This window comes from Emys orbicularis, chromosome 1, assembly GCF_028017835.1.
Source record: "Emys orbicularis isolate rEmyOrb1 chromosome 1, rEmyOrb1.hap1, whole genome shotgun sequence".
NCBI lineage: Eukaryota > Metazoa > Chordata > Testudines > Emydidae > Emys > Emys orbicularis.
Window position 1 is genome coordinate 89241560 of NC_088683.1, and position 20927 is coordinate 89262486.

The 20927-nt window shown below is 48.1% G+C and overlaps 1 protein-coding gene across 5 annotated transcripts in view; it reads left to right on the forward strand.

Annotated features, from left to right (window-relative positions):
* TMPO (thymopoietin) overlaps positions 1 to 20927 on the forward strand; it is a 54869-nt gene that overhangs the window by 19115 nt on the left and 14827 nt on the right. For all 5 annotated transcript variants that reach the window (XM_065402389.1, XM_065402397.1, XM_065402407.1 and 2 more), the window contains exons 2-3: positions 6673 to 6799; positions 16080 to 16238. In XM_065402389.1, the coding sequence (XP_065258461.1) occupies positions 6673 to 6799; positions 16080 to 16238 (286 nt within the window). The remainder of the gene's footprint in view (positions 1 to 6672; positions 6800 to 16079; positions 16239 to 20927) is intronic.

Sequence of the window (20927 nt, forward strand, 5' to 3'; positions counted from 1 at the left end):
CCCGACTCCTCTGATCTTCCTGCCGCCACCTCTCATCTCGAGCGTCTCTCCTCTCCTCACGTTGGTCCCTCCTGTCCTCACGTTGGTCCCTCATGTCCTCACGTTGGTCCCTCCTGTCCTCACGGTCACTGGCTTCTTTCCTATACTTGCAAACCGTCTCCTTCCACTCATTCAGATGAGCTCTTTCATTCCTGGTGGATTGCATGATTTCGGAAAACATCTCTTCTCTCGTTTTTTTTTTACGACGCCTTATCTGGGATAGCCTTCGGGAAGGAGGAGGGAGGCTTGAAACATTTGCACCTGCTGGAGGGAGTGAAAAAAGGAGAGAATTTTTTTAAAAGATACATTTTTCAGAACAATGCTTATACTCTTTCACGGTGTATACTATTCACATTACATAGCACATGTGATTTCTGTGCAAGGTCGCATTTTGCCTCTTAATATTGAGTGCCTGTGGCTTTGCTGCTAGAGATCACAGACGCAGGTCGGGGAAACAGAATTCACCTTGCATGCTGCCATGGTAAGCCACTGTCTTTAGGCTTCTGCGCCCTGCTTTCCCACATACCAAGCAAAGCCCGTTGTGCTGCAGTTTTCCTGTTAGCTTGTTTTCTGCTGCTGAAGGTTAACACCCCCCCCCCATCCAATTGTCTGGGATGAGTGCTTTATCCCTCCCCCCACCGCGTGGCTGGTATCAGGGAAGATCCCTGCAGGAACCAAACTAACACCCCCCCCCCACCCGCCATGAATTCTCTGGGATGAGTGCTTTATCCCTCCCCCCACCGCGTGGCTGGTATCAGGGAAGATCCCTGCAGGAACCAAACTAACACCACCACCCCACCCGCCATGAATTCTCTGGGATGAGTGCTTTATCCCTCCCCCCACCGCGTGGCTGGTATCAGGGAAGATCCCTGCAGGAACCAAACTAACACCCCCCCCCCACCCGCCATGAATTCTCTGGGATGAGTGCTTTATCCCTCCCCCCACCGCGTGGCTGGTATCAGGGAAGATCCCTGCAGGAACCAAACTAACACCCCCCCCCCCACCCGCCATGAATTCTCTGGGATGAGTGCTTTATCCCTCCCCCCACCGCGTGGCTGGTATCAGGGAAGATCCCTGCAGGAACCAAACTAACACCACCACCCCACCCGCCATGAATTCTCTGGGATGAGTGCTTTATCCCTCCCCCCACCGCGTGGCTGGTATCAGGGAAGATCCCTGCAGGAACCAAACTAACACCCCCCCCCCCACCCGCCATGAATTCTCTGGGATGAGTGCTTTATCCCTCCCCCCACCGCCTGGCTGGTATCAGGGAAGATCCCTGCTAGCAAAACGCGAAAAGCTCTGGGCCAATCCTCCCCCCCCCCTTGCACTTGGCTAAATGCAGGGAAGGATTTCTTTTCAGCCACAGGCAAACAGCCCAGTAGGAACGGCCACCTCAGTCCCCTTAATTAAATTCCCTTATTTCAACCAGGTTACCCTAAGCGATATCACTCTCCTGAGGATTACACAGCAAGATAAAGAACGGATGTTGCTTGAATGCCAGCAAACACCGGGACCATACGCTGCCAGGCTCTGTCAGGCAATGATACCAGATTACTTGCTACTAGCATGGCGTGGTCAAGTGTCCTACCATGGAGGACGGAATAAGGCTGCACTGCCCAGAAACCTTGTGGCAAGGCTTTTGGAGTACCTCCAGGAGAGCTTCATGGAGATGTCCCTGGAGGATTTCCGCTCCATCCCCAGACATGTTAACAGACTTTTCCAGTAGCTGTACTGGCTGCGAATGCATCCCAAGTGCTCAGGGCAAATTAATCATTAAAAATGCTTGCTTTTAAACCATGTTTTATATTTTAAAAGGTAAACTCACCTGAGGTCCCTTCCATGGGGTCATGGTCTTGGGTGCTGGCTTGGGAGGCTTGGGAGGGTACTTCAGTCAGGGTGAGAAACAGTTCCTGGCTGTTGGGGAGAACGGAGAGCTGGGTGCTCTCTGCCAGCTCGTCCTCCTCCTCCTCCTCCTCTTCCCCTTCCGCGGAATCATCAGGTGTCCCTGATGAGATTATCCCCAGCTCGGAATCCACAGTCAGAGGTGGGGTAGTGGTGGCGGCCCCCCCTAGAAATGCATTTAGCTCAGCGTAGAAGCGGCATGTCCGCGGCTCTGACCCGGAGCGACCGTTTGCCTCCTTTGCTTTTTGATAGGCTTGTCTGAGCTCCTTGACTTTCACGCGGCACTGATCTGTGTCCCTATTGTGGCCTCTCTCCATCATGCCCTTGGAAATTTTTTCATAAGTTTTGGCATTTCGTCTTTTCGAACGCAGTTCAGCTAGCACTGAATCCTCTCCCCATATAGAGATCAAATCCAGTACCTCCTGTACGGTCCATGCTGGTGCTCTTTTTCGATTATCAGCCTGCATGGTTACCTGTGCTGATGAGCTCTCTGTGGTCACCTGTGCTCTCCACGCTGTGCAAACAGGAAATGAAATTCAAATGTTCCCGGGGCTTTTCCTGTCCACCTGGCCAGTGCATGCGAGTTCAGATTGCTGGCCAGAGCGGTCACAATGGTGCACTGTGGGATAGCTCCTGGAGGCCAATAACATCGAATTGCGGCCACACTAACGCTAATTCGAATTGACAAATTCGATTTTGGCGCTACTCCGCTCGTCGGGGTGGAGTACAGAAATCGAATTAAAGGGCCCTTTAATTCGAATTAAATGGCTTCGTTGTGTGGACGGTTCCAGAGTTAATTCGAATTAAAGCCACTAAATCCGAATTAAAGGTGTAGTGTAGACCAGGCCTAAGTGGGAAAACTAGATATTGTCTCCTGCATCTCCTCTGCTGATTAAGTGCTTACATGGGATCTGTGCCTGTTCTGTGGAGACCCAGGCCTCTGAAGTGCTAAGGCAGGGGCAGGGTTTCTGCAGCCTTCCTCCCTGAGTGGGGCAGCTCCCAGAAAGCAGTGGCAGTATCTCAGTAGCAAAATCCCCGAGGCCTGGCACAGATGACCACATCAGCCTGGGATCAGAAAGCAGTGGCTCCCTTTCTCCTCTCCCCTCCCCCACGGTAGGCTGAAGCATGGTATCAAAGAGTCAGCAAAGCTTCCCACCCAATCACCAAAGTCCACATTCTCAGACACCTTGTCTGGCTGCGGAGCAGCTGCACACTGCTGCTGCAGTGGCAGAGAGCTACTGACGGATCCAAGGACAAGGTGAGCCTCATATGGGGCCCCTGAGCCCAACCCCTTCCTCCATTCCTACCAGCAGTGTAAGTCCATTGCAGCAAATGGACCAAGGACTCCCTTTGAACGTCCACAGTCGGAGCCTGGTACCCATCACATCTCCAGGCCACATGCAGGAATCTGACTTGAACAAAGCATGAGACCCTGGGAAGCCCCCTTTCTGACCCAGTCCAGCACAAACCTCCTCTTTTTCAGGAAAAGACAGCTGTGCAAAAGAGTAACCACAAGGACCACCCGCTCCCCTCCCCAACCCCCAGGAACCAGAAGTCTGAAGTTTCTCTCTCCTGAGGAGGAGGATCAAGGGGAGGCATAAGAAAGTGGTCTCTCAGATGTTCAGACCCCCCTAGTTGCCCCAACATAAAACATTCCAAAAAAAGAAAATGTTCTCTTATCCCATCTTCTGAAGAGTCTGATTCATGGGATTCCTCTAGTTGGCACACAGTGAAATCAGTTTCCCTCAAGCTGCATAATTCTGCAGAGCGTAGCAGGGCAAATAATACTCAGCACCTGGTTCCCCTGCTCACGTCCACGGAGTATAATGGCAGATACAGTCCTCCAGAGAGAAGCTCACTACCTGATGCTTTGACTGTGCATTCCTTTTGCCCATTTGCTCCCTAAACATCAAAGTCAAATGGAATGTTGCGGCTGACTGCTCCGAAGGCAAAATTAGATAATTGAGAATGGGAACTATTGCACTCTCCTGGTAAAGAAATTGTTTCTCAGCAGTAGCTCTATTTGTCTCTGACTGGAATCACAAAGTTTTAGTATTGTTCTCTTTCTGGTTGGTTCACAACCAAGGCAACAGATACCTTGTTGCAAAGATGATCAAAAAGTTCCTTTTTATGCCTTTGCCCCACTTCCTCTCCTCACCAGAATGCTTAAGGAGAGAAAGTAGCACTGGTAATTCTGGTATCCCCAGTCTGGCCATGGAGGGCTGGTTCTCTGATCTCCTTGACAAGGTATAAATACCTCCCATGTGCTTTCCATTCAGAAGAGAGATGATCTTACAAGGGCTACTGGATAATAAAGTACAAGAGCATTTGTCTTTCTAACCTGACCTGTGTGATGAATATGCACTTTGAGAGGTCTGGATCAGCATCCAGACAGTCCTAGCCTAGCTGCCTGGTTCTTGAACAGAGCCTCTGAGGCCAAAGAGATTATTTAGTGTGCCAATATCCACAACTTTAGCTTCCAGAAAGAAATATACTAATTCAGCATATTTATGGACCCATTTGAGGTTTAAACCACTGATGCTAGGACAACAGCGTTGTCCCCCATATCTGCATCAATACCACATTTTCTCAGATTTCTTCAAAATGTACTTGGATTAGGCCTGGCACTTCAGGCTCTCAGAGGTCAGGTTGCTGCTTTGTCTAGAATCCTTAGTGTAGTAGATAAGTAGTGAATTTCATCTTCCCCAAATGTCCAGCATTTTAGCACTTTTTTTTTCTTTTTTTTTTACGAGAGCAACATCTTCCCAATATGCATAAAGTTCTCTTACTGAATCTTACGTGGTGATCTCAGTGCCATTATAGACCTTAATGAGTGGTTCAAATGCAGGGTGTCTCATTACTATCTAACCATTAAAGTGGCCCTTTTTTTTTTTTTTTTTTTTTTTTTGATGATAGTCTTGTCTGAGCACAGGATAGCTGACTTAGGAACTCCGTCCAGCTCCGTTGTACTCCAAAGACAAATTTTGGTATTTGGATGTCTCCAGACCTCTCAAGTGCATATTCATCACACAGGTCAGGTCAGAAAGACAAATGCTCTTGTACTTTATTATCCAGTGTCCAAGGGAAAGAGGTTTTTTGGGTTTTTTTTGTTTTTTTGGGGTCCCCCCGGTGGCTGAGATGCTGCATCTCAGACGCATACCATAAAAGTCAAAAAGCCTAATTCTATTTTCCAATATCAGAGCTCACTCCACCAGAGCTGTGGCACCTTCATGGGCAGAAATATCATTTGCCTCATACAAGAAAATCTGTAAAACTGCTATCTGGTCATCTTGTTCATATCACCTTTGAATTCTACAAGCTGGACATCCAGTCATTGGATGCTGGTTTGGTAGATAGGTGCTCCTCACTGTAATGTCACAAAAACTATCAGGAAAGGGTTATCCCCTCTAACATCTGTACATAACAGTATATGGTCCTCTTTCCCCCCATCTGAGTGGACACCACTATAAAATCCTTGTTTCACTGATCTGCCATGTACTTCATTGCATTATATTCATTCAAGCAAGAATAGGAAAATTTATCTGTATCTTACTTGAAAACTTTCTTTCTTGGAGTAAAGAGGTCCGCACATCCCACCCACCCTGAATGGGCTATTCATTGGAAAAGGATAGTGAATTATTAATTGGCATTCAGTTAGTTATTCACTGAAATCCTTGCTTTGCAGGAGGCTTTTTCTGTTTAGTCTTAATACTTAATTTTCCTCTCAGATATAGAGGAAAATTAGCTTTTCCTAGGCTATGGAAGTGTAACAACTGGCAGTTTCTCAGAGGTGAAGCCACACCTCTCCTGCCTCTGACAGGTTTGGTCGGTCTCCAAGGCTGCAGAGAGCAGAGTACCCAATGTTATGGATCTGCAGGCTTCGTTACTCCAAGAAAGGAAATTTTCAGGTGAGACATGAATACGTTTCCTATTGAGGAATAGTGCAGCTTGGCAGAGAGTTATAGAAGTTGTAGACCGTGACTGTTTGTTTGCTGATTGCGCCTGGCTTTGTCTGCAATGACCAACTTAGAATTTCACCAGTGGTAGCAATAGTGGCAGCAATAATGTAGATAGGATTTGGGGTTTTTTTTTTTTTTTTTTTTTTTTTTTTTTTACTAAAATGTATGCAACTCTCCAGAGAATGGTGAGGAGCAGAGGAGCTCATGAGCCCATTACTACCTTAGGAGGAAAGAGGTGCTCGAAGGCCCAAGACTTCCTGTGTGTCCACAAGGGTAGTGGAGATATGCCACTGGAAACTAAATACACACACCCACAGCTTGTGGGGTGTGATGGCAAAGGTATTTTTCAGCTTGGTGGGCTAGTAGGTGTAGTCTTCAGGCAAATAGGTGTTGGGGAAGTTTTCAAACCTGATCTATCCATTGTAGGAAAGATAAGACTTGTGATGGCCTGTGCTAGTCTCAATCAGCATAGAAGATAAGAAAAATGTGTAGGATCTGATCTCCGAGGCTCTTAAAACACATTGTTCTTTCACGACAACTGGCCTATGTTCAGTTAAGACTTCCATGCTGGGTGAAGTATTTTTATCTGGTATTGATAAAGGTAACACTACTAAACAAAAATGAGTGAATATCAAAACTGCTGTCCTCTATTGCTTCAGTACAGCCCACATGCATTCTCTCTACTCCTTCAATAGGGACAAAGACTTTGGTTTTGTAATGCGTGGAGAAATGGTGTAATTTTTTTTCTTTCTTTCTTTTCCCTTTACAGAAAGCCACAAAGAAAACAGACAAGCCCAGGCTGGAGGAGAAAGATGACCTAGATGTAACAGAGCTCAGTAATGAAGACCTTCAAGAGCAACTTGTAAAATATGGAGTGACCCCTGGTCCAATTTTAGGTAGGTAAAATATATCAAATACTACTGATTTACTATGTATAATTACGTACAACTTTTGCATCACATAAGTAATATATGGTCTGTGCTGCAGAGCTTACAGTGTAAAGAGCTAATACGGTAGTCTAAATTTTCTGTGAGAAGTATGATTTAAGTAAAATAAAATACACTTCTGGTTCTTTAACAGAACGTAATTGCAACAACCATTGCTAAACAGAGTTTGTACTCCAAACAGGTAATTTAACTTACAAATATCCATACATGTGAAATTAAACAATTTACATTAATGAGAAGACTAATTGTACAACCTTAGAATTAGTGGATTGATTTTAAATCAACAATTAGCATACCTTGATTTAAATCTATTTTAATCTTGTTTTGCTTTTGTACTTTAGTTACTTCCCTAAAAAGAGGCTAATTGGTTGTAATCATTAAAACATGATCTACATTGCCAAGGGGCCTAGTCAAAAAAATTGACAATGGTTAGGCTCCTGGTGTGCTGCCTCTCATGCTGACCGATATTGTTTCATTTCCTTTCATTTCCCGGTCAGACTCTATCCATCTTTTGGTGACTGATGCGTTATTTACTAGATTAATTTTTTACTTGTGATTTGTGTCAAGCTCTGTTTGGATGAAAACTGGAATGCAATTAAAAATGCACAAAACCACAGTATTTACTTTTTTTGTTAAAAATAAAGCTACTTTAAATGTGCTGGATACACAAGGTAAAACAAGTTTATCAAAACGTGTCTTACATTTAAAACTAACTGACTGTAGTTACGTGAATTGATTTGTTTCTGGTCATCACATCCTTCCAAGATTTTTAGAACTGTAGCTCTCATCCTTTCCCACCTAGTTCATGTTTTTAGTTTGGAAGAGGAAGATAAACTTTCCTGCTGTTTCAACTCCATTTCAGTTTATTCAGTTCAATTACTACTTCAAAGCTGACACATTCATGAAGAGAGCATGTGCAGAAGAGGCTATTGCTGTCAAAAGATAGTTCAGTACTTCAACAAACTCTGGTTCCAAGTGCTTAGCCAGTGACTTCCACCAGGTCAGTCGTCTGACTACCTTGAAAACTTCAGCTTCAAACATATACTGCATAATAAGAAGAACATAAACATAAGAACGGCCGTACCGGGTCAGACCAAAGGTCCATCTAGCCCAGTATCCTGTCTACCGGCAGTGGCCAATGCCAGGTGCCCCAGAGGGCATGAACCTAACAGGCAATGATCAAGTGATCTCTCTCCTGCCATCCATCTCCATCCTCTGACAAACAGAGGCTAGGGACACCATTCCTTACCCATCCTGGCTAATGGCCATTAATGGACTTAACCACCATGAATTTATCCAGTTCTCTTTTAAACACTGTTATAGTCCTAGCCTTCACAACCTCCTCAGGTAAAGAGTTCCACAAGTTGACACTGCGCTGCGTGAAGAAGAACTTCCTTTTATTTGTTTTAAACCTGCTGCCTATTAATTTCAGTTGGTGACCCCCTAGTTCTTGTATTATGGGAATAAGTAAATAACTTTTCCTTATCCACTTTCTCCACATCACTCATGATTTTATATACCTCTATCATATCACCCCTTAGTCTTCTCTTTTCCAAGCTGAAGAGTCCTATCTTCTTTAATCTCTCCTCATATGGGACCCGTTCCAAACCCCTAATCATTTTAGTTGCCCTTTTCTGAACCTTTTCTAGTGCCAGTATATCTTTTTTGAGATGAGACCACATCTGTACGCAGTATTCGAGATGTGGGCATACCATTGATTTATATAAGGGCAATAATATATTCTCAGTCTTATTCTCTATCCCCTTTTTAATGATTCCTAACATCCTGTTTGCTTTTTTGACCGCCTCTGCACACTGCGTGGACATCTTCAGAGAACTATCCACGATGGCTCCAAGATCTTTTTCCCGACTCGTTGTAGCTAAATTATATTGTATGTATAGTTGGGGTTATTTTTTCCAATGTGCATTACTTTACATTTATCCACATTAAATTTCATTTGCCATTTTGTTGCCCAATCACTTAGTTTTGTGAGATCTTTTTGAAGTTCTTCACAGTTAAGACCAAAGCAGACTATCTTGAGCAGCTTAGTATCATCTACAAACTTAAATAATATTAAAACTTAATTTACATTAGATACTATAATTAACTTAGATAAAATTTTAAGTTTAGGCCTAAACATAGGTTGTCATACCTTCAAATTTAATTTTAAATAGGCTTATTTTTATAAAAATATTTAAATCATCTGATTTTTAAAAATTACTTTAATCTACCTTGTTCAGAACACTTTTTTCTTCTTTGAGTGATTGTTCACGTCCATTACACATTAGGTGTGCGCACACCGCGTGCACGAACGTCGGAAACTTTTTCCCTCAGCGGCTCCCGTCGGGCCTGCAGGGTCTCCCCTCCCACCAGAGCGGTGCCCCGCTCTAGCGTATATATATCCCTGCCGGCCCGACCCTCCCTCAGTTCCTTCTTACCGCCCGTGGCGACGTTGGAACAACTCTATCTCTCGTCTCAGAGTGTCCCTTAGCATAGTACTCAGTGTTATCTTCAGTTATCAGTTCTTCAGTAGTTAGTGTTAAGCCCCTGGCTATTTAGAAAGACTTAAACTTCTTTTGTGTCAGGTGTTTGACCAACCCCGGCATCGGCCCTGGGCAGCGGGGCATGCCGCACGCCCAAGGCTTTAAGGCTTGTGCCACGTGCCGCAAGCCCATGCCAGTAAGCGACCCACACGACTCGTGTCTCCGTTGTCTGGGGGAAGCACATCAAAAGGAGCGCTGCAAGATCTGCAAGGCTTTCAAGCCTGAAAAAGAGAGACTTTCGCTTGAAGCAGCTGCTCATGGAGACGGCGTTACAGCCCTCCACTTCAACGACACCGTCAACCTCGGTGCGGAGTGCCCCGGCATCGGTTCGTGATCCGACGCCGGCAGGGCAACCTAAGCCCACGGCACCGAATCAGCGGGAACACCTCCGGCACCGGTCGTCTTCACCGGCTAAATCGAAGGGCCAACCCAAGGCCCGAGGACGTTCCCCGCACAGGAGGGTAGCGCCCGCGAAGACCGCAAGTGCTCCTAAGGCCGTTGCGGCCCCAGCACAGATCCCGGTGCTAGTGGCTCCGGCGCCGAAAGGCCCGTCGAGCCCCGGGATAGGCGCATCGAGTGAGGAGGAAGGGCTGGAGGAACTTTTGGAACAGCCCTCCACCCCGGACACATTTGAGACAGCAAAGGACCTCATTGAATTGTCCGCTGAGGGCACCCTCCGCGCTAAGGACATTCCGCCGAGACTGCCATCCAAAGGCAAGCCGGCGATGATGCGCCCATCACGGTCGCCATCTCGGCACCGTTCACGGCGCGGGTCCCGGTCGAGCTCCGCCTCGGTGGACTCCCGGCTTCCCTCCGCGCAGAGGGCCGCACAACCGTCGGGGCCCCAACAAGCGCAAGGCACCGGCCCAGCAGCCCTGCTCGAGTAGGCACCGGGACGTATCGGTTGCGCGATCCCCGAGACCGTCCTCCCGCAGTCGTTCCCGGTCCCGGGGTCACCGGTACCGATCCAGGTCCAGGTCAGCAAGGCGCTACTCCCGGTCACGAAAGCACCGCTCTCCGACCCCGGACCGGCATTGTTCCACGGCACCGCCGTGGTCCTCTAGATCACCGTCCGTAGTTTCGGAGGTAGACTCGGGCCATTCCACCAGATATGCCCACAGAGCACAGTCCAGTAGGGAGCACGAAGCCACTTGGCACCCACAGTGGGGCCATCCAGGACAATGGCCATTCTGGACCCCTTGGGCCTACCACCAACAAGGCCCCCCGTCCAGGACCTCGAGATCTGGCCCCTCGGGACACCGGTCCCGCTCTCCACAGTGGCACCCACCCTCTCGCAAAGAGGCCACGGTCTCCAGGCCGCCAGAGAGGGAAAGGGCTGACTCGGCACCGAGCCCGGCACCGTCCCAGACCCACGTCAGGGAACGCACTCCGGAGGAGCACCCAGCCGATGAGGAGTTGCAGGAGGAGGAAGAAGCGCAAAAGGCCATGTCCTCCTCCTCCTCGCCAGACGAAGCCGTGGCGGGCACAACCGTGTCCGGTCCTCCCCCGATTGACCATCGGGCACACCAGGACCTGCTCCGCCGAGTAGCCCTCAATTTGGGGTTGCAGGCAGAGGAGACTGTTGAGCAGGAGGACCCTATGGTCGACATTCTAAGCCCGGAGGGCCCCTCCAGGATCGCGCTCCCGCTCATAAAAACGGTCCAGTCTAATTATAAGACAGTATGGCAAACACCAGCCTCCAGTGTGCCTACTGCAAAGGGCGTAGAGAGGAAATACTTCGCCCTATCTAAAGGGTTTGATTTCCTATTCTCTCATCCAACACCATGTTTGCTGGTAGTCTCTGCGGTCAACGAACGGGAGCGACATGGCCAGCAAGCCCTGGCCCCCAAGGCCAAGGAGGCAAAACGCTTGGACTTATTTGGGAGAAAGGTCTACTCATCCAGAGGCCTCCAGTTGAGGATCGCAAACCAACAAGCGATTCTGAACAGACACAACTTCAATTCCTGGGCATCGGTCTCCAAGTTCAAGGAAGCCTTGCCTCAGGGCTCGCAACCCGAATTTGCGGCCATAGTAGACGAAGGGAAGGCAGTAGCCAAGACCTCTCTACAGGTCTCCCTTGACTCCGCGGACGCAGCCGCCAGGACAATTGCGTCAGGAGTGGTAATGAGGCGCTCGGCGTGGCTACAGGCTTCCGGCCTTCCCCCAGAGGTGCAAAACACCCTCCAAGACCTTCCGTTCGAGGGATCAGGCTTGTTCTCGGACCAGACCGACGCCAGACTGCATAGCCTCAAAGACTCTCGAGCTACCCTCAAGTCGTTGGGGATGCACACCCCAGTGACGCAGAGGAAGCCCTTTAAGCCCCAACCTCCGCAGAGGCAGTACCACCCTCGTCCTAGACAGGAACCATACCGCAGGAGGGGCAGGGATAACAGGCGTAGACGCAACAACACGCCTAACCAGGGCCAGAATCATGGCCAAAGCAAGCCGCAGCTGGGAAACAAGCAAGGGTTTTGAAGCTGCGATCGAGGACAGAGTATCAACCTCTATTCCGGATCCCCCTCTGTGTTTCAGGGACCGCCTGTCCCATTTTTACCGTGCTTGGTCACATATAACATCGGACCGCTGGGTCCTGCGCACGGTGGAGGCGGGCTACACCCTTCAGTTCTCCTCGCCCCCTCCCTTCCACCCCCCATCCCCGTCCCTCTTCAGGGACCCCTCTCACGAGCAACTCCTCATGCAGGAGGTACAGACCCTCCTCACAGTAGGAGTGGTGGAAGAGGTTCCTCCGGACCTCAGGGGGAAAGGGTTCTATTCCAGATACTTCCTCATTCCCAAAGCAAAAGGGGGCCTCCGTCCTATTTTGGACCTACGCAAACTAAACAAATACTTGCTCAAAACACGTTTTCGTATGGTCTCCCTTGGTGCTATGATCCCGTCCCTAGATCCGGGAGATTGGTACGCTGCCTTCGATATGAAAGATGCCTACTTTCACATCGCCATCCGCCCGGCCCACCGGCGGTTCCTGCGCTTCACTATCAACCAGTGCCATTTTCAATTTACGGTCTTGCCCTTCGGCCTGGCAACGGCCCCGCGCGTATTCACAAAATGCATGTCCATGGTGGCAGCTTTTCTTCGAAAAAGACGGATGCGCGTCTACCCATACTTGGATGACTGGCTCCTTGCGGGCCGGTCGGAGGCCGAGGTTCGCTCCCATGTGACGTTGGCACTACAGGTGTTCCGCGAGCTCGGTCTACTGGTCAATGTACCCAAGTCATTGCTGGTCCCCACGCAGAGACTGGACTTCATAGGGGCAGTCCTGGACTCAGTGGCGGCACGGGCGAGTCTTCCCGTATCGCGGTTCTTGGCCATTCAGAAGGTCGCGAGCTCCATCCAGCAATTCCCCACGACCACGGCCAGATGCTGCTTGCAGCTTTTGGGGCACATGGCGGCCTGCACTCATGTAGTCGGACACGCCCGCCTAAGACTCGGGCCATTGCAGTTGTGGCTGGCCCAAACATATCGCCCCAACAGAGACCCCTTAGACCTGGTCGTGACGATCCCGGCTCGGGTGTCGAACTCTCTCCGTTGGTGGCTCGATCGGCAGCAAGTTTGCGCAGGGGTCCCTTTCGCCACCCCGCAACCCGTTCTGACGTTAGTAACAGACGCGTCGGACCTGGGTTGGGGGGCGCACCTGGGGGACCTGCGGACTCAGGGCTTATGGTCCAGGGAAGAAAAGTTGCTTCATATCAACCTGAAGGAGTTGAGGGCGGTTCGCCTCGCCTGCCAGACCTTTCACGCTACCATAGAAGGCCACAGCGTGTCAGTTCTGACGGACAACACTACCGCCATGTTCTACATAAACAAGCAGGGCGGGTCCCGGTCCTCTCCCCTCTGTCGTGAGGTGCTCCTCCTCTGGGACTTCTGCATAGCCCATTCAGTCCACCTACTAGTGACATATCTCCCGGGGGCCCAAAACGGGTTAGCGGACCGCCTCAGCCGGTCCTATCACATGCACGAGTGGACGTTGAGACAGGACGTCCTGCATTTAATCTTCCGGAGGTGGGGGTTTCCCCAGGTGGATCTCTTTGCCACCAAGGACAACAGCCAATGCCCTCAATTTTGTTCATTCCAGAACCTCAGTCCGGGCTCATTGGCAGATGCCTTCGCAATTCCGTGGGGCGGGAGCCTGATGTATGCCTTCCCCCCATTCCCGCTCATCCACAGGGTTCTCCTCAAAACCCGCAGGGACAAGGTGACAGTCATCCTCATCGCCCCGGCGTGGCCACGCCAACACTGGTTCACGACCCTGTTGGAACTGTCCGTGACCACTCCGATCACCCTCCCCCTCCATCACGACCTCATCACGCAAGACCGAGGTCGCCTACTCCACCCGAACCTACCGTCGCTACATCTCACGGCATGGTTTCTCTCTGGCTAAATGATATGGAGCACAGGTGCTCCCATCAGGTCCAGCAGGTCCTCTTTGGTAGTAGGAAGCCCTCCACAAGAGCGACCTACCTCGCCAAATGGAAACGGTTCTCCCACTGGTGTGAGCCTCATCACATCCAGCCTCTGCAGGCCTCAGTCCCATCGATTCTGGACTACTTGCTGCACCTCAAGCATCAGGGGCTCGCCCCCGCCTCAATTAAGGTGCATCTGGCTGCCATATCGGCGTTCCACCCTGGGGAGTTGGGGGCTTCGGTGTTCTCTAACCCCACAGTAGCCCGATTCCTCAAGGGGCTGGACAAGGTGTTTCCCTACTCGCGCCCGCCGGTCCCTGCGTGGAATCTCAACCTGGTCCTCACTAAGCTCATGGGGCCGCCCTTCGAACCCCTGGTCTCTTGCTCCCTCATGCACCTCTCATGGAAGGTAGCGTTTCTCGTGGCCATCACATCGGCTAGGAGGGTCTCGGAGTTAAGGGCCCTCAATTCGGAACCTCCCTTTACAGTTTTTTATAAAGATAAGGTGCAGCTCAGACCGCACCCGAAATTCCTCCCGAAAGTGGTCACACAGTTTCATACGGGACAGGAGGTTTGTTTACCGGTGTTCTTCCCTAAGCCACACTCTGACCCAAGCCAACGCAGCTTGCATACCCTCGATGTCCGTAGGGCATTGGCTTTTTATCTAGAACGGACCAGGCCATTCCGCAAGTCGACTCAACTGTTCGTTGCCATTGCGGAGCGAATGAGAGGCCAACCTATCTCGACGCAACGCTTGTCGGCATGGATTGTGCTTTGCATACGCACGTGCTATGAGCTCGCTAACGTACCAGCCCCGAAGATCAGGGCTCACTCTACTAGGGCCCAAGCGTCCTCGGCGGCGTTCTTGGCGCAGGTTCCACTCCAGGAAATCTGTAAAGCGGCCACCTGGTCGTCGGTGCATACGTTCACAGCCCACTACGCGATCCATCATCAGACCAGAGAGGACGCGGCGGTCGGTAGAGCTGTGCTTCAGTCGATTATTCCTTGACTCCTACCCTCCTCCAATGGTAAGCTTGTGAGTCACCTAATGCGTAATGGATGTGAACAATCACTCGAAGAAGAAAAAACGGTTACTTACCTTCTGTAACTGTTGTTCTTCGAGATGTGTTGTTCACGTCCATTACACTTCCCACCCTCCTTCCCCTCTGTCGGAGTCACCGGCAAGAAGGAACCGAGGGAGGGTCGGGCCGGCAGGGATATATATATACGCTAGAGCGGGGCGCCGCTCTGGCGGGAGGGGAGACCCTGCAGGCCCGACGGGAGCCGCTGAGGGGAAAAGTTTCCGACGTTCGTGCACGCGGTGCGCGCGCACCTAATGTGTAATGGACGTGAACAACACATCTCGAAGAACAACAGTTACAGAAGGTAACCGTTTTTTCTATAGTCTGAACAAATACAATTCATGGAGTAGGTTTGAGAAACTGGGCATTAGACCTCCATATAGCCAATAATTTATATACCTTTCTGTAGCTCATGACTTTCATAGGTCACCTGCACAGCAGACTGATCAGTCAGGAGAGAATTTGCATTACTCAGCAAGCTGACTTGAAGAAACATGATGCACAGTAATGTTAGGGAGCTGTTGGGAAAGCAGAGGTGGAAACGCAAATATAAATGCTTTCTCACTGCAATTCCCTGTTATAAGTTTGTTTTTCTTCCCTCTCCCCGAAAAATCACTTTTAGTATGTATCCCCAAGACTAGTAATCGCAGAATGTGACTGCAGTGAGATGGTGCCAGTAGTCTCTTTAAAACACCAAAGATTGAACTGACAGTTGAGCTGAAGACTGACAGGCAGATCTGTGTGCCTTACTAGTTGAAGAAAAGATATTCTTAGCTCAGCATTAATACATCTTCCTTTTAACCCACCAACAACTAAACAATGAAACTAACTTGTCACTTGCATGATTGATTGGGGAAGGGACACTTATGGCTCAAGCAAAGATCCAGCATGCTCTCTTCATATTATAAGAATAAAACAGGTGAGTAGAATGCTCTGACTTTTTTATTATTATTTATTATTTATTATTTATTATTTATTTTTAATTGTTTTAAGCAGGCACATCCTGTGTTGAGTAGCTTTTTACTTTCTAAACCTGTTTGGCCAAACAGACAGAGGCAAGTCCTAAGAGAAGTAGCCAGTAAGACTGCTAAGGGTCTGTAAATCAGGAAGGTCCAACATTGGAGTCAAGTAAAGGTGCACAATCTATCTTAATTCTTTGAATATATTTTCTGCCTTGTTACAGCTACTACAAGAAAGATCTATGAGAAGAAATTGCAGAAACTGAAGGAACAGGGCCCAGAGTTGGGGTCATCGACACCTCTACCAACAGTTTCTTCATCAGCTGAGAACACCAAACAGAATGGAAATAATGATTCTGACCAGTACAGTGACAATGAAGAAGGTAAAACTAAAGTGGAAACTCAAAATAAATATAAATTGCTTGAGTTAAGTTAAGAATGAGTACCATATATACTCGATCATAAGCCGGTTCGTTTATAAGCCTCCCCACCACCCCCCAAAGATGGATAAGTAAAAATGGAAAATTTTTATAACCCATTCATAAACTGACTCTATAATTCAGGGGACAGCAAACTAAGTCGCTGGTGGGCCGAGATGGTTTGTTTACCTCGAGCGTCGGCAGGCACGGAGGTAAACGTAAGTAAACAAAGTGTCCCGGCGCACCAGCTACTTACCCTGAACAGGGGGGGAGAAGCTGGAAATCGGGAGTAACCCCTGTGACCACCCTCCACATGACCCCACCCCTAGCCCGGGACTCCCTCACTCTCCCCATCCCATCCCTTTGGGATCCCCACACACTTCCCATCCCATCCCTTCCCACCTTATCTGGGGAGGGCTAGGGGAGGATGTCTCTGACCTGGCTGGAGCTGCTCCAGCAGGCTGGGCAGCGCAGCCGCAGCCTGCTCCGGTGCGGCCGCAGCATGTTCCAGCGGGCTGGGCCGGGTGGCATGGCCGCAGCCTGCTCTGGGGGGCGGGGCTGAGTGCCACGGCTGCAGCCTGCCAGCCCCGGAGCTGCAGCTGCTTCGGAGGCTGGGGGGAGAGCAGTGTGGCCAGAAGCGGAGAGACTCTGGCTCCGCCTCTTCCCTTCTGGCTGTGCTGCCTCTCCTTGCTCCCTCTGGGGGGAGGGGCTGTGTCCCACCTCTCCCTCTCTATATCCTTATGAGCAAGAACAAAACATAGCATTCTTTCACACTAATGATGTGTTGGAGACAGAATTAACATTTCTCACAATTGGGATGGGCTCTGAACTTGAGCTCACCAATATTGACCACTGTATCAGGGTTTAGAAAAAACTTGGTGTATGGAGCAAGTCGGAGTTTGGACATGCGAGTGGGCTGACTAAAGCTAGGGAGCAGAGTTGCTGGCTCTTTCCTCTTCGGGAAGTTATCAAGCCAGGCAACAGAGTAGCCCAGGAACTGCTCCTTTGAGTACTAGCTGTGAACACAGTATCTCAGACACTACCACTTCTTCATGAGGAAGGAGGAGAGCCAGAAAATAGAACAGCTGGCACTGTTACTTTCCGTGGATAAGGTGAGCTAGGAATCTAAGCAAGCCAGATACCATGTCTGCTTCCCTGCAGGAGTAAGGGGGGACAACAGGAGTGAGCCTGTGTGTTGATGGGTGGAGGAGGAGGAAAAGAGAGATTTGTCAGAGGAAAGTGTGCAAACCTCTAACTGTGAGGAGAACTAACCACTGGAATAAATTACCAAGCAAGATGGTAAATTTTTCGTCACTGAGATACTGATTTTTTTTAAAAGATGATCTGGTTCAACCACAAGTTATTAGGCTCATTGCTGTAATTACTGAAATGCAGGAGCTTAAACTTGATCTGAATAGTCTCATCCAGTCTTGAAATCTGTGGGAAAAGGAGAGCTGGAAAAGATAAGTGAGATGTTAGGAAAAATGCAATGTAGAGAGTCTTCCCCCCGCCCCCCTTAAGCCTGGTAGAAACATGCTTTCTCTTGGAGTTGATTGGTGGAAAAACTCCACAAAGGATAAAGATGAATAGCAGTTATGTTGTTTGTCAAGTATATTTATTCTTTAGACATAAAGACACACATTGTCCAGAATGAAGAGATTGCAGTTCTGTAAGTAGAACACAATAAAAGCTTCCAGTCTATTAAGTAGTTAATACTTATTGCTTTTCAGTTCTAGCTCTCAGAGCATCTTACAAAGAAAGGGAAGTTTAAATATACCCATCTTAGACTTGGGGAAACAGGTCACATTACCAGTCAGCTGCAAAGTCAGGAATAGAATGCCCATCTCTGAACTCCTGAACAGTATTGCCACGCCCACTTTTGTATCTAGCCTTGGATAGATACACACTGATAGACGTACTCGTTTTTATTTAAAGCACCTAACCCATTAAAGTCTTGCCAGAACAGTCCAGACCTGCTAAAAATATTTATACTGACGTTGTTGGACGGGAAGCAGGGTGTCTCTTTAATTCAGAATTCTATCCATTTAAATTGAACTATCTTCTGTGGCTCTCCCACAATTTTTCTATCACTTTGATCCAATGAATTGTCATGATTTTACAAGCATAGGTTAGGGATAGAAAATTCAGATTTTTGATTTTATAGTCTTAAATCAGAGCTGTTCCTTTCTTTTCTTTCTGTGAATTCTTCCCTTTCTGGGCTCAGCTTATGACCTTTTATATTTGTAATCCGCTATCAAGCTAAACTTCTGTCAGCATCTCAGTCGTAGTGTCACTGTCACTTCTCCAACATTACCTTCAGTTGTTTATATAAATTCAGGACCTCTGGTAGAATCCTGTTGTAAAGTGTATGTTATGTTTTTGATCACAGTCCTCAAGCTCAGTGCAAACTTCAGTTTGCTTACGTCAACTGGATACAGATGTAGTGATTACATCTGAAACTCCCAGAAAAATTGTCACTAGGAAGCTATGGCATCCATCCTCCCTTCTCAGTCAAACAAACCTGAAGTTGCTGAGGGCTGTGAAAGAATTTATGAAGTTCTTGTATTCTTGGGATGTGCATAGATCTCTTTAGTTTGCTGCTTAACCCTTGACAATATTTACATTTCAGAAGAATTTAGTTCTAACCGCTTCATTTAGTTGAATAGTTTTCTACCACCTCAACTTAAGGTTTTTTTGAGTCAGTAATTTATGCACTGTTTTGGAATCACTACTAACCTGGGTACAATTAGAATGGAGTCTTGTGGGCTCTAGGATGGGTAAGGGGAAACTTACTTTGCTAGAATCTCGCCTGTAATAAAATCTTTCTACAGAAAGCTTGCTACCTCAAAGTATTTCTTTCTGTCTTCACTGTTGACTTCACTGGGTGGTGGTTTCTTATTCTAACATTCATATAAACTCACTTTTTTTCTAGGAAAATATAAAGCTTCAAGCTGCTTTTTAAAAAAAAAAAAAAAAAAAAAAAAAGCATAGATACTGCTTAGCTCATATGTGTTTATCAGCAATATTAACATATGCCTTCAGTCTTGCCCACTCCCTACCTCTGCTAAACACCTACGTCAGCGCAGGAAGAGGGACTCCTTGCTTTACTAATGACCATCCACCTGCATTGTTAGTTAGCATACATTTCAGTAATTTGGCCTGGTAACTGTAGAAATAGGCACACCTCTTCACTAATCATTCTATCATCTTGTACAGTTGTGCACTGTTTATCAATAAGGGGGCATCCAAAGTCCCAAGTGTTTATGGAGGTCATTGGACTTTGTCCTGAACCATTTCATGATTCATGTCGTTGAGGGCAGCATTAACTACAAAAGCTTCAACACATAAGCAAACTGGTGTATTTTCTGGGTTGCAGTTATGGGGGTTTGGAGCCTAAATTCTCTAAACCGTAATCTTCCAATGGATTTTCAATGACTGGGCAAGCAGCCTGCAGGCTGGCCTAGATTGATTTGTGTTTGACTAACAATGCTTTTCTTCAGGATTGTGACTTCTAAGGTAGGGGTTCTGAGGACAGTTTTTGGTGGCCACTCTCACACTTTTTCCTAAAATACTTAATTAGCTTTAGGAAAAACAAATAAATATGCACATGTACATGTCCAAATCATCGTAATTTATTTATTGCTAGCTAGTAAGTCTGTTGTGAAATATGATATTAACAAACATACAAGTATTACATTTCACAGCAGATTTAACTTGTCCCCAGGCATGGCAGGACTGAGGAAGCCCTGGATGTGGGGCAAGGGAAGGCAGCAGGAAGCCAGAGCCTGTCACCCCAGGGCTGAAGCCCAAAGCCTGAGCCCCACCGCCCCTGGGAAGGTGGGGAACTCACTGGCTGCCATCTCCTCCAGCATTGTGTCCCAGGTGTCTCCCGAGGAGGGCAGGGCCCACCCCCTGCTGGCAGCCCCAGCAACCAAGGTGGTGCATCCAGGACCAACAGGGAGGGGCTGCTATTTTGCCTGCTTCCCCCTCCCCCCAATCATAGCCCAGGAGGCTGTGGTCACAAGAAAAGACCCTGGTGGCTGCATTTGAGAAACACCGCTTTAAGGTATGCTTTCCTTCCTTTCATTCTCTGCTCAGTCACTTCTCAAAGTCAGACACAGTGAAATTTTCCTATTGTAGTGCTGCTTAATTTCAAGACGAGTGACACTCCCTCCAGTCACTTAGTGGAGCAACAATCCTGTATGGAAGCTTTTCTGCCCATAACTCCTGCATTAGAGACCAGTTCCCTTTATACAACTAAAACCCACTTCTCAAGTGGAAGGATGCGTTTACAACAGAGAACTTTTCCTGCAGTTTGTAAGCAGAGTACCTCTCTGTGGATGGATAGCTATTAAATAAAAATAAAAAAGTTATTTATTTTTTCATTCAGTGTGAAAAACCCTCTCCTGTTCACTGCAATAGGTGTTAGGGCTTGTCCACACTTGAAAACTAACGTGGATTAAGGTAGGGTGTACAGTTATAGTGGTTTTCCTTAATAACTTAATGTGTGTACACTTTTACTGGTCTAACCAAAGTAATGACTAACTGTGAAAGGTGGGTTGGAGGACAAAATGAAATCACCTACTGGTATCTATACTCATCGTTTCTTCCTACCTAGTGTTTCTTCTAACTAAGAAATGCTCAAATGTGGAA